The 13124-nt window shown below is 38.5% G+C and overlaps 1 protein-coding gene across 1 annotated transcript; it reads left to right on the top strand.

Moving 5' to 3' along the window:
• The first annotated feature begins 55 nt into the window (after positions 1-55).
• On the top strand, positions 56-12577 carry FAM150B (family with sequence similarity 150 member B). Its single transcript, XM_014948919.1, has 5 exons — positions 56-379; positions 2854-2907; positions 3033-3113; positions 5397-5463; positions 12442-12577. The coding sequence occupies exons 1-4, from the start codon at positions 121-123 to the stop codon at positions 5459-5461; spliced, it is 459 nt and encodes a 152-aa protein (XP_014804405.1). The 5' UTR covers positions 56-120; the 3' UTR covers positions 5462-5463; positions 12442-12577.
• The last annotated feature ends 547 nt before the right edge of the window (positions 12578-13124 follow it).

Genomic DNA, 13124 nt, shown 5'->3' with positions numbered 1-13124 from the left:
CCACGAGTGACCCCCCCACACCCTCCGACCCACCCCCCGCTTTCTCTTCCAGTGAAATACTCCCACAGCAGCGGACCCTTCCTTTCCATCCGGCCGTGCACCCGTCGGGGTCAGACTGCCATGAGTGGACTGAGGTCTCCTGGGCTGCTGGGGCTGGTGCTCTTGATGCTCTCGGCAGGATATTGCAAGGAGAAAGCCGACTCAGCAGATTTGAAGGACAGGCAAAGTCTCTTAAATCTGATCATGGAGATCATTCAGGAACTGAAAAGGTACCACCTGGAGAAGGACAGTGGGGTGCAGTACTTCTCCAAGCACGACTATAACTTAGACCGAAGGGAAGTGGCCGACTACGGAGGATACCAGGATGAGCAGAGAGTTGGTAAGTCACAGTCCATGACTTAGGAGATCTTTTCATTTTCTGTAGGGTGCCTTGGTGAATCAGACATCACATCAGGTTACTAATTTTGTATCAAGAATTCACTGCTCAAAATACCTGCAGATTTCCTTTGGTATCAGAAACTGACACAGACGGCAGATTTGGAATAGAAAAACTCCATTCACATCTCAGGGACTCTTACTCTCTGGATAATGCACTCGACTGGAAGTCCAACTTCCTGTGTGTTGGCTTTGTACAAAACCTATTAATAAGTGAAGAGTGAAATAGGCTGAGATCAAAGAAATAAGGGATGAAAATTCTCTTTTTCCTGGAAGCTTACCACTTCCTAAAATGTGCTTGGTTTAACTGTTGCTTGGAAATGACCCTAGGAAGAATTCCCCCGCAGGATTTCCTATGTCCTTATAGATCTCACCTCTAGAAGTTTTGGCTGTAGCTCAGCTTCACTAAACTTTTCTCCCTGCCTGTGAGTCCCTTTTGTACTCCAGAGGTAGCACCTCTGAAATACTGAGGGACTGAAACGGAGTACTCCCCTGTCACTGTACAAGCTGTGACAAGTTTGGGACAACCCCTGCGGTCCTCCTTCTGCTCGTTTGAATGGCTTTTCTCTGACCTGCAGGGAGAGCCTGCGTGGGTTTGCCGGAGGTGCAGGGCTGTATAGAGCCGTGCAGAAGCAGTGGTACACAGTGATGGGTGGCTGCTGTGTTTCTGTGCGTCCAGTTGAAAGTCAATTTAGCTTCTCCTGCTGCCGTGTCTAATTTGCTGTTCACTGTCACTCCCAACCCCCTACAGCGTTACTACTGCTTATCTTACCCCTCCTCCTGGAAGTGACTTTCTGAATATTTTCCAGCAGATGTCAACACTCACCTTTTTCCAGTCTAGCTTTCATTTTGCTAATATGCTATTTATTTTGCCTTTATTGATCTCGTAAAGCTTCGTGGTACCTTTTCTTCATTCTTATTCATATTCAAGTGTCCTCATGATTTGCATTTGTTGGTGGTTGTCATGAAAATGTTACTTCTCCATCTGGGTAATTAATGAATATATAAAGGAAGACGGTTTTGTTCCACTTAAGGTCAGCAGAGTGAGAACATTTTGTTTTATAAACAGTTAAAAGTTAAGAAGGGCAGACTAAGCAGGGGACCCTGATCTGCACAACACTAAATCTCCACGTGGAACATGGGCATAGTTTTTGGCCACCCTGCATCAGCCCATTGGTGCAAAACGTCTGGTTTGTGCTGAACGGTTATCTAGGTAAATAATAAACCCACTTCAGAGCAGACTAGTTGGTTGTGGTGCCATTGACTCCTAATCAGGACTTTTCATTCTGTTATTATAATGGATTTATTCCCAGCAACCCTGAAAAGGAACTACTGCTTAGAGTCTTTCATTTCAGTTTTGGCATCACTTTCCCAGTGAGTCTGTCCCACGGGAAATTTCTGAGTGAAGCATGTGTGTTTTTAGTGCTCTTCGTGACATAATTAGGTCAAATATGATAAGGTCAATTTTACTTACACTGACTAAAGTTAGAAGTAAATGAAGAATGACTTTCGAGAAGTGTCTAACCTCACAAGTGAATCAGATGTGGATGGAAATGCTCTTTGCTTTATATCTGATAAGAGGTGCCAGGGGAATGAAAAAGGCTGCTCAGGCATTTATGGTCAAATAAATAAAGCCCCATGTAGTGTATCATACACAATCAGCACTAAGCTATCAGCATAGAGTTCGTAACGGAAAGCAATCAAAGATAGCTGTAAATCAGGAAGACACAAGCAAGGGTTAGGGCTAAAATGGATTTCAGTAAACCAGTTTCATTTTGCCATCTGCTGAACACAAAACGCGAGGCGGTAAACCACAAACGCAGGGAGCCAGGAGAGAGCAATTTGCTTGGGATCATTTCCTGTGAATTTTATTTACTGCTAGAGGAGGGAGAGGGGGGGAGGAAAGGATTCCTGTAAGGAGATCAGTCCAGTTTCAGGATTACAGCAGGACAGTGCTTGTACAAACATACCTGTGACACATACCTGGATACATTTGCGTAAGAAAATTAGAAGATACAAACCCAAACTTGAGTATGTCTTGGGGTCTTTACCATAAGGGGAATATGCCATTTCTGAGCAATCATGAATGAAAATTTCTGGAAGAATTTAAATCTAGGTAAACTAGGGCTCTAAAATCTGACTCTTAGTTAATTGTCAAAATTGTTAATGACTACACACCTAACAGACATTACTTGTTTCATCATTGCAGTGTGTTTTACAGTGCATTTTACAGTGGTTTCTTATGTAAAACAAATGCTTGCAGTAATCCTACTGTATGCAAAGGACTCTGGCCTCTGTGCATCTGTCAAGACAGAGTGGTGATGTTTGCTGGACAGAGTTTATTCCCTCTCCTCATACTATACTTGGCAGGCACAGCTCCAGTGCAGCAGAGTGACTGTTCCTTTTTCTGTCCAACAGAAATAGTTCCCAGAGATCTGAGGATGAAAGACAAGTTCTTAAAGCACTTAACAGGTATGCTTTAATTTTGCATTGTTATCCCTCATTTCACATACATCCCATAACCTGCATTACACTTCCTGTGAGCTGTGCTGATTCATAATTTTTTTTTCTTTTTTTTTTTTTTTTTAATATTTCAGGTCCACTCTACTTTAGCCCAAAATGTAGTAAACACTTTCATCGGCTTTATCACAATACAAGGGACTGCACCATCCCAGCATGTAAGTGCCAAAACCAGAGACTTTCATAAAACAGCAGAAAACTCTAAAATGTAATAGCTGTGTGAGGTACCGGCAGCGATAGAATGTTAGAATCCATTGTTTGCAATGAAGAGTTCGGAGTGCTCTATAATAATGTTCTAAGTACACTTTACAACATCAGCATTACAGCAAAGATAATGAAAACACCACTTTTTCACTACAAATACACTGTGTAGAACAGGTGCTTCATTAGGTACTGATGGATATGCCTCTGGTTCCAAACCAAAGGTGTTTGCTGTCTGTAGGAACACACAACTCCTCTCGCACGCCTCTCGTATTTCATTTCTAGTGCTGCAAATCCAAGGTAGGATCAGAAATCCAGGTGGGGCTATTTCCTTCTCATTGATTATGTGTGCAGAACATATTTTGACTGGTCAGCTACCAATCTACCAGGGATCTTGACAGCGAATCTTTGTGCCCCTTATTTTCAGTGAATTACAAGAGTGTGACTTCCTAAGGCTTAGTGAAAAAAAAAAAACCCGTCAAAGGACACAAATAAGCAAATTCTGCTTATGGTAGCTCATCAGTGTCAGCAGCACAGAGAATTAAAAAAATATAAAATCAAACATTGACACTCATCAGTCAGTAGATGTGACCCCAGATTCCTACTGAGGTGGGCATGTTGAGTAAGTAGATGCTATTTTAGTACAGCCTCTTCAGAATGGAAGCATACTTTATTTTACTTGTCTGAGGTCAACCAGTTGGGTCAGTAGCAGAGCTGGGAATAGAAACAAGAGTTACAGATTCCAAGTTTCAAGTATTAATAAATATTTCAGCCCAATATATTTTAAAGGCATATTTGGTAAGAATTGCAGACTTTTTCCCTGTTTGTAAGGCTTCAGATTAGGAATACCTTCGAAAGATAAGGACTTCTACATAATGGCTAACCAGATCCTGTTCCGTTTACATGGATGGCGATGGAAGTTGTTCATAACTAGTCTGTTTTGAACAAGCAAATTACCTTTTTCATAAGAATCACAACACAAACATCATCTGACTCAGCACTAATGAGTACTCCAAGCTGTGAAGCTAAAAACTTGTTGGTTTTAAAGTCTGAATTAGCTTTTTCCTCCTGACAGGTGACATACCCACCAGCATAATGTCTGGATAATGGAGGGTAATTTGTGTGAATGGCAGTTACAGCATATCTATGCTGTGAGTTAGGGATTGGTAACATTGCATCTCTAGTGTCTCATTAATGAAATAATGCCTAACGAAAATCAACGTCAGTCACTGGACGGGAGTGACTAGCATGGCCCTGAAGTAACTTTCTTCTAGGAAAATGAGGTAAACAACCTGCTTTAATTTTTCATGCACAGGATGATGTTACCATTTGATAATATCCCGATTTCAGCTAATACTGTTCATTCTATGTAGAACTTCAAAGACCAAACACCAAAGAAATTAAAAGCATCTGTGATGCTGCAACATGGGGGCAGGCAGGATGAACACATGTAGTTGGCATACCTAGTACTGCTTAGTACAGCAAAGCAGCATTCCCACCTGAAAAGTAATCTACTCTGCTGTCTGGCCATAACCAGCTCCCACAAAATTAATTTTGTAGTTTTGCATTGGTTCTGTCCATTATTACGAAATCACCAAAAAGTAGAAGGTCCCTAAAATCAGAACTACTAACAATAGGACTTCTGTAAAAAAAAAAAAAAAAAAAATACCAGTTTTAAGATGAAACTCCTTATGAATGAATTTTTATGGTATGGTCACCTACTCTGGCTGGACTCAACATTCCTATGACTAGGAGATGTCTGATTTCACAGTTTTACCAGGAAGCAAATTTATTGGAGAGTTGCATTACTCAGAATATTAAGTTGATGGACTTGCTCGCTGAGGGCTGGATTTCAGCGCTGGATGAGTGCTACTTACTCTTCCTCTAGTATGGAAACACTACAACAGCATGTTTTGATCCCACACTTAAGCACAGACACAGATGTATACACTTTGACACGTACATACACTTGGAGAGCCTCCCAGCACATTCATGCTATTTGTTTAGATAGTACCTGTGCAGAAATCAGGTGTGGAGGGTGTTATGTGCCATTAGACAGGACTCTCAGTTGCAGATTTTTTTACATGCTCCATTTCTAAGGAGCTGATTTCTATACTGTTGCAAATTAAGGTTTCACTGAACTTTATTGCGACAATAATTTGCACACTATTATCAGTTCTTATTTTTAAAAGCAAAATTGGTTGCTTTAGTAATCTATTTATGCTCTTTTTTCATGACAGACTATAAAAGATGTGCCAGGCTTCTTACTCGGTTGGCAGTAAGCCCAATGTGCATGGAAGGATAAAGGTAAGCTTTTTCATGGCAGCAATGACATTCCTCTGCATAGCAAAGCAGTGGATTTTGTGTTTCGTACATGAAAATTCATGGGAGTGTATTAACAGTTGTCCTTTTGCTAAGGTATTCCCCTTTCAAAGCAACTTATTCCCCTTAAAGTCCCCTAAAGTAATCTTAATCTGGCAGATATTGGTGACAAATAAAGGGTACCCCCTACTGGAAGTCATTATATAAAAGTCCATGTGCATCAGCTGTGAATTATTCATAGCAGCATACAGTTAGCAGACAGTGAATTTGTTGTTACAGAAAAAAACCACAACAGCTGTAGCTTATTTTTCAAGATTTGACTCAGTACACAATTGCCTGTATCGGCAGCAGCAGCCTTTTGATGTGTGCAGCTGTGGATCTATAATGTACATTTTAGTACGAGTTAATATATACATAGCTATGCACATGAAAGCTTTATAAATGCAGATAGGTTGCAGGTGCTTTTATGGTAATTAAATTAAAATGTATTATTAATAGCATTGATAAACTAACTTTAAACTACTCAGATTGCCTGGGATTTTCACAGTGTGCTCACCTCTCATGTCTATGGGTTTATTCCTTCCCTTTTTGCCTAGATGTACCTCTAATTCCCACAAATAATTTGGGAATTTCATCATGCACCAAAATAAAAACAGAAAACACAACCAAACAAGCAAAAAAGTACTTCCAGACTATCTGTATTTCTAGAAAACTGACCCATAAGAATACAGGAGGACTGAATTACAATCTGTATTCAACTCTTACCTGAGACCAATAATGCGACCTCTGAAAAACGGATAAATAATAATCCACAGGGATTTGTCAGTAACAGATTCTCTGAAACCAAGATATTTTAACTCAGTGGTAAAATACACATCTTGTGGAGAGAATCGGTGAGAAAAAGCGATAAATGTTAAGCATCATAGTTTATTTTTTTAAAGCACTGCCACTGTTTTGCATGGCGTTCTCACAAGCATGGTAGGGAAACGTGATCAAGATACATGTAAAAATGGCTGGAAAAAATATACAAGTAAGTTATTAGTTCTTCAGTGTCAAACTGGAAAAATGTATTGAGAGTCACACAGCTTCATTCTGAGTATGGTATTGCTCAGTATTTTCATTAACTATTTTTTTCATACAACAACAGCGTATTTATGGATGACAGTAGTGTAGGAGAAGCAACCGTGATAGAAATGGAAAATAAGCTGGTAAATTAGCTGAATAGTCTAAAACCAGGATAAAATTTAAAGAAAAGAGCAGAATTATGAAGTCATGCGGGAGTAATCAAGTGCAGGAATTCATGGCAAGTTAAGAACTAGATAGTTCTGTGGACAACATAGGGGTTGTAGTGGATGACAAACTGAGCGTGTCAACCATGTTACACTTGAGAAAAGACAACATACTGGAATTTATAAATAGAAACATTGTTTATAAAACACCTGAAAAAATCACTGTTGCTGGACTACTGTATTTAATTAAGGACACCACGAAGACATATGGGTGCTTCTTTTAAAAGTCCAAAGAGCAACAGGGATGACCAAAAACCTAGAAAACTCAGGTTACAAGAACAGCTAAAATTGGGATTATTTAATCTAAAGAAAAGACGACTGCAGAAAAACACGATGGAGCTATTCAATTTCACAAAAAGTGGCTATAAGCCATTCTCTCTATCCAGTGTGGATAAATAGGACATAATTTGTTTAACTTTGCAACAAGAGAGGATTCCAGCTAGACATTAGAAAAAGACTTTTCTAATAACAAGGGCAGAAGCAATATATTAAATCATTAGATGCAATTCAGCAGCCTGACTTTACGCTAAATTCCTCAACGTTTCTTAAGCATTTTCCATTTGACTTCCTAAAATAAACCTAAACCAGGCTGGCTTCAACACAGAATGTTTCTAATGCCCAGTAACTGCTCCATTTCTTGTTGTCTCAATTTGAAACACACAAACGTGGCCAGGAATCTTACCCATTCATCACGTGTTCAGGGATGGAGTCGTGGATACAATTGCATATAGAATTAGGACTAATAAGAGTTAGAAAATAGGTAAATCTTTTGATCTAACTAGGTCAAATGCCAAGGATTCAACCTGTCAATTGTAAAATTCAGAAAGCAAGGAATAAATTACATGATAGCCACCTGTGATGGGCAGGTGAATTATGTTATTACCAATACTAATAAGCAGAGAATTCTTTTATCCCTTTCCTTACAAAGTTTTATCTGTATCTTTACGCCCAATCATGTAAACACTAACTCATCATATGAAGGAACAGTCACTAAAGTAGTTGACATGTCAAGCTGGGAGTCTATTTTAAAAAAGTCCATCTCATTTTGGCAAACAGCTCCTTTGCTCAACTAGGAGGTATTTTTCAACATAACAAGCCTCCAATTCTGTTATTTTGCACACACACAAATCACACAGAATATCAGCTCTCTTAAGCAGTCTCAACTAGCAGAAAGTAAGACTGTTCTCTACCATACATGCCCCGAGATCCACAGGTATCTCCATAAAACTAAGCATCCTTCATCCTCAAGGCTCTTCCACTGCATCAGTTCAATTTGTGTGGGTGAGACATCCCCTCTCACAGAAGAGTGTAATGTAGGCTTTATTTGTTTTCATCATTTCATAGACTGAGCTGGAGAAAAAAAAAAGTGTTCTTTTTGTATTTTTCCACCTATCAAACCGTCCTTTTTCTCCACAAAGCGTATGGTTATTAGTCCAAGGTGTTTTCAAGAAGTTGCAAAGTTTTGAACACAGTACCACTTCACATAGACAAAAGAAGAATTCAAAGCCATTTCTTACTTAAGATGGCTCTCTAGCGTACCAACTTATTCCCTGGTTGCCACCAAACCAGTTTTATTCCTTAACACCTTCTCCTCCTGGTGTTCAACACAGCTGTGTTACAGTCCTGTCCTTGATGCTCTTTTTTGGACCTGTCCTGTCCTGTCCTTCAGCCTCTTTTTCTCTCCAGTTTCCCAATAGTTCCCATACTCCATGCTTGCTTTGCTCCTCTGCATGCAGATACATCTGACAACCCTTATGTTGTCTGTATCTGCAGCAGGGAAGGAATGCCAGGAACAAGATTCCTGAAGTCTTTACCTAAAGTTCACAATTCAGAACTTGTGGATTTCCTGTGACAAACAGTAGCGAATCCGAGAAAGAAAATGTGGCCTCTTTGATAGCATCTGTCACAATCACTGTGGCTACAGTCATACAGATTTTACTGCTTGTGTTTGGAAACTGCAGATGCTACTCTTGGTGTCCTCCCTTTTCCATTACCTGCTCTTTAAGTGTTTGCTGGAGACCAACACTGGTCTTATAACATACGCTCAAAACCTCCTTGTACCATAAGGAGTAGGTCAAGGACTAAGGGCTGCATGATTATAGACTTCTGTTTTCAAGATTTAATTACTATACAGACAAGTACTTATGGGTTTTTAGTTTCTACAGTTATTTCAAATGAACAAAATAAAACTTAGGACAGTTTTATACTAATAAATACAAGACTAGTGCAAGTAGTAGTGATCTCGGGCTAAGAACAGAAAACGAGCTTTATATATTATAAAAAGTGTATTAAAAATAACCTACCAGTTGCTTGTTTCCTAGAGAAGCAGATATAATTAAAAATATTTAAAGGAAAAGCAATAGAAACAGTATTTCTTGCTTGAAGCATATGATAGGGCAAGAATAAGTATGTATACATACAAAGGTCAAAGTTTCTTTAAATTCCTAATCAGCTAAAGGACACTGATAACTGGAATTTCCTTTGGAACTCAGACAAATCTGTGTAAACTTAAGATGTATTGACCATACTAGTCATGTGTGTTAAAAAAGCTGAAAATAGAAGACAAACTTTGAAACTTTAAAGAGAAAAGTGAAATACCACGGTAAATATCCCATTCCTGTACACCATGTTATATATTCACTATATAGAAAAAAACCTGTTCTTAAACCAAAATAATATTTGGGCTGTTAGGTTTTGCTTCAAGTGCTTCGCAACAATAAGCCTTAACTGCTTTCTGTCTTGCACAGTTGCTTATTCAGACTAACATCGAGTGCACTCAAGAAATGTCAGACGCTTTCATTTCATAAAAGCAGCAAAGGTGGAATTAAGATGTGGGTTTTGCTTATTATTCAGTGAAGGCAGACCCTTTTTTTCCTAGAAAGCATAGCTTGACCCATCACACACAACTTCCCATGACAGGTTCAATCACCTCTGCTTGGTGACAGGAAGTAGTTCCCAAGGTAACTCATTTAAGATGTTTATCAGAACTCTTGCTTTGAATTAAACAGGCAGCCAACGTACAAGGTTACTACTGTGGCATAGTACAATTTTAATAAGAGGCAGTTCTGAGTTTTATTAAGGGGCAATTCTGATCCCAAAATCCCACCGAATTCTGGGATCTCGATGGCTAGCACCAGGTGTGACACCTAGAGCTTCATCCTCCTCGATCCATGGATCTCTGTGATCTGCTGCTCACCTTAGGGCAGGCTTCCCCTGGGCGTTCATATGTGGACAAGGAATTGTTTCATGTTAGCACGTGGAAGTTCTGCTACAAAATCCTACTGCCACAGTATTTTAAAGGTTAAATTGGCATTTAGAACACTAAATTCTTCTGGTACACAGATTAGCTTTGTTTTACAGTGTTTATCACTATTGTCATGCACAGATAATGACTAGAACCAAATTTGGAAAGCGGTGATACTCTTTTACATTAGATTTCATTTGCTCTTTTTAAAATTGGAAAAATTGTGTGGTTTGGTTCATTTCAGCTAGTATTGCTGGTTGAGTCTGTGTTTTGTTTTCTTTTTTTTTATCTTTGCATTAACAAAGGAGAACTAAGAATCGAATGAAAGTGGAGAAAGGTGTATAACTACCCATGTTCTCAACAGACTGTAGTCAAATAGTATTCAGTATCTCCACTAAGATTACCTGCCAGCCTTCTGCTAAATTCCAGTCTAATTTTCCTAGACTGATGCATATAATGGAGACTATGTGAAATAAAAAAAAAGGGCAACAACAGATTGATCAATGCTAAAAATCCCGGGCCTTTTCAAGGGTTTCTGAAAAGGCCTGGGATTTAGAAAACTACAATTTAGCTGAGGACAGGGAATCCAAGACCCTCAGCTTTTGATCAGACATCCATACAAAAGCAGGTCGAGGAGACAAATGAGCATCCTAACCACTTCCAGTTTTTCACCCTCAGTGAGCTGCATGTTCCCATTAACATTAGCAGTGAAAAAAACAGTTATTAAATTCTGTGTTTAACTGGTCAGTTGTACCACATACTCATCAAACCTAAAGCATGTTAATTTGTTTTTAAACATCACAGCTTCAATAGGCTACAGTAGGGGCACACATACAGAAAATAAGCTAGATGAAAATGCAAGACAAGGAAAATACACGTCAGTTTCCCCTCTAAGGAAGGATATTTGGGAAAAAAAAGAGAAGTATTTGTCCTATCTGCAAAGCCAGAAAAAAACTAAATTACATTAAGGTCTTCTGTAACATCATTACACTTCCTAATAGCTTTAAAAAAATTGCAAAACTAAATATGTTTAAATACTACTAACAAGTATTTCTGTATGCACCAATGGCTTGATTTCCAATGGATTATGTCAAGTCTGTCTGACTTTGCATTCAAATGATTCTATTACAAATTATACTTAAACAGTAGAAAATGTAGAGAAACTCAAAATATCAGAGCATTCACATTGTTCATGGGGAAGTCGGTTACATGTGTTCAGACAGACAATATGAAGTTTTAACTGTGAAAAATGACATCGGCAGAACTCTAGTATCAAAGAACCACTGGTTTTTATCTGCCACATGGACTTTTGGAGTCTGAGACACACAAGCTTCAGTTGAATCTGTTTGCGTGTAAAAGCAGTTTTTCCACCTGTGCAGTTCCTGTTGACTAATCAGACATAGTGCATTTTTAAATTCAAAATAAGGGCATTAGCAGGTTTTCTTAGAAAGACACGAATTGGGTAGACAGACTTGCAGCATTCAATGGTCACCTGTCCAAAAAATGTGGTTGCAGAAAACAGACTCAGAAGCTACTGGAGAGAGGATGGATTTCTAGATACACATACTCAAGAGACAGTAACAATACATTTTCTCAGAAGGCTTAAAGGTGCAGGGGAAAAGGGTCATAGAAACCTTCGCTGTTCAACCTTTGAATTAACATGTCTAGAGTACAAACAATATACTAACATAGGCAATGTGGAAACTTATATTTTCTTATCAGTGATTTTGACACCAGTGTCATAGAAATGGTTTTGATTTCATTCCAAAAAACCATCCTGGGAAGAGTTACTAGAACAGGCAGCAAATCGAACCACTGCAGCTCCAAGTTGGTTAGTGTTGCCTCAGTGTTTGCACGTCCCAGGGGCTATATTTATATGACCCAATCTCAGAAAGTTACTTCTATTTGTTTCTTGTTTATATGAATTCAAATTTCTTCACTAATGCGCCCAATGAAACACCAAATCCTCCTTGGATCCTTCGAACCCTACCGTGACAGATCTGGATGTTGTAGCAACAGCTTCCTGACATCAAGACAGAAATTTGCAAACTGTTCATAGTGTCCTTGAGGTTTACTCACTTTTTGACTTCACAGCTGCGCTCAGGGGAGCAGGCTAAACATAACCACGAGCACATTCTGAATAGGTAGAACTGTATTCTCCAAATCTGTCTACCTAAAATGAACCAGCACAGAAAGAGACACTTTCCAAAATTTCAGCCTTCATTAATGAACAAAACAGTAATTTAGCAGTCAGGCTGATACGAACTAAACTAAGCTAAATCAGAAACGCACTATTAGATCTTTCCAAAGTTATTACTGAATTCTCCAGTTTTATTTACTATTTTCAATATGATAAATACATTTTTGAACACATGTATGTGAGTATAAAAATGATGAAAGGCAATTTTCTTCTTTCTTTCAATCCGCCAGATGTTATTACCATGAAAAGAAACACCAAGAACCAAGAGAAGTGCCTTGGAAACCAACAGGGAAATAGAATTTATTACCTTTATAACATATTCCATTGTGAACAAGAGATTTATTTTTGCAGATTGACAGATTACTTCCCATAATTCTTTTAACATGCATTTTGTATGTCATCAACAGTTTGCAGATTGACATTCTTTACAGTAGCATAACTGCCAGTAGTAGTTAATGCTCCATACTTAAAAACACACTTTACAACTGATGTGTAATGCTGCCAAAAATTACGTAAACACAAATATTTCACCAAGAGAATTGATGTTCTGTTGCTTAACTCTACAATTTTAAGGAATGTTTGTTTGTATATCTAGAACTACTAAAGATCTGCTCCACAGTAGTTGTGGTCACTTGATATCCTTCATGCTTATGCAATTTTTTAAAAGTTTGGTTAAAACAGACTTGCATTGGGGTCACATTGTACCCTAGGAGTACAAATTGCATGACAAACAGGAACGTAATTCCAAGTAGACATATTTTTTGGGACAGTGGAGCATGGATTTTGTACACAAACACAAGCTGCCATTAATTTACTTTATATAATAAATGTATAAAACATTCCAGCGAACGTGCAATATGTAAATACTGTAAATAACAAGTGTAAGTAATAAAGTGTTTGGTATTAAGTTGTT

This window comes from Calidris pugnax, unplaced genomic scaffold, assembly GCF_001431845.1.
Source record: "Calidris pugnax isolate Ruff unplaced genomic scaffold, ASM143184v1 scaffold141, whole genome shotgun sequence".
NCBI classification, from domain to species: domain Eukaryota; kingdom Metazoa; phylum Chordata; class Aves; order Charadriiformes; family Scolopacidae; genus Calidris; species Calidris pugnax.
The sequence above is the reverse complement of the archived record's forward strand: the minus strand, read 5'-3'. Positions and strand labels throughout refer to the sequence as shown.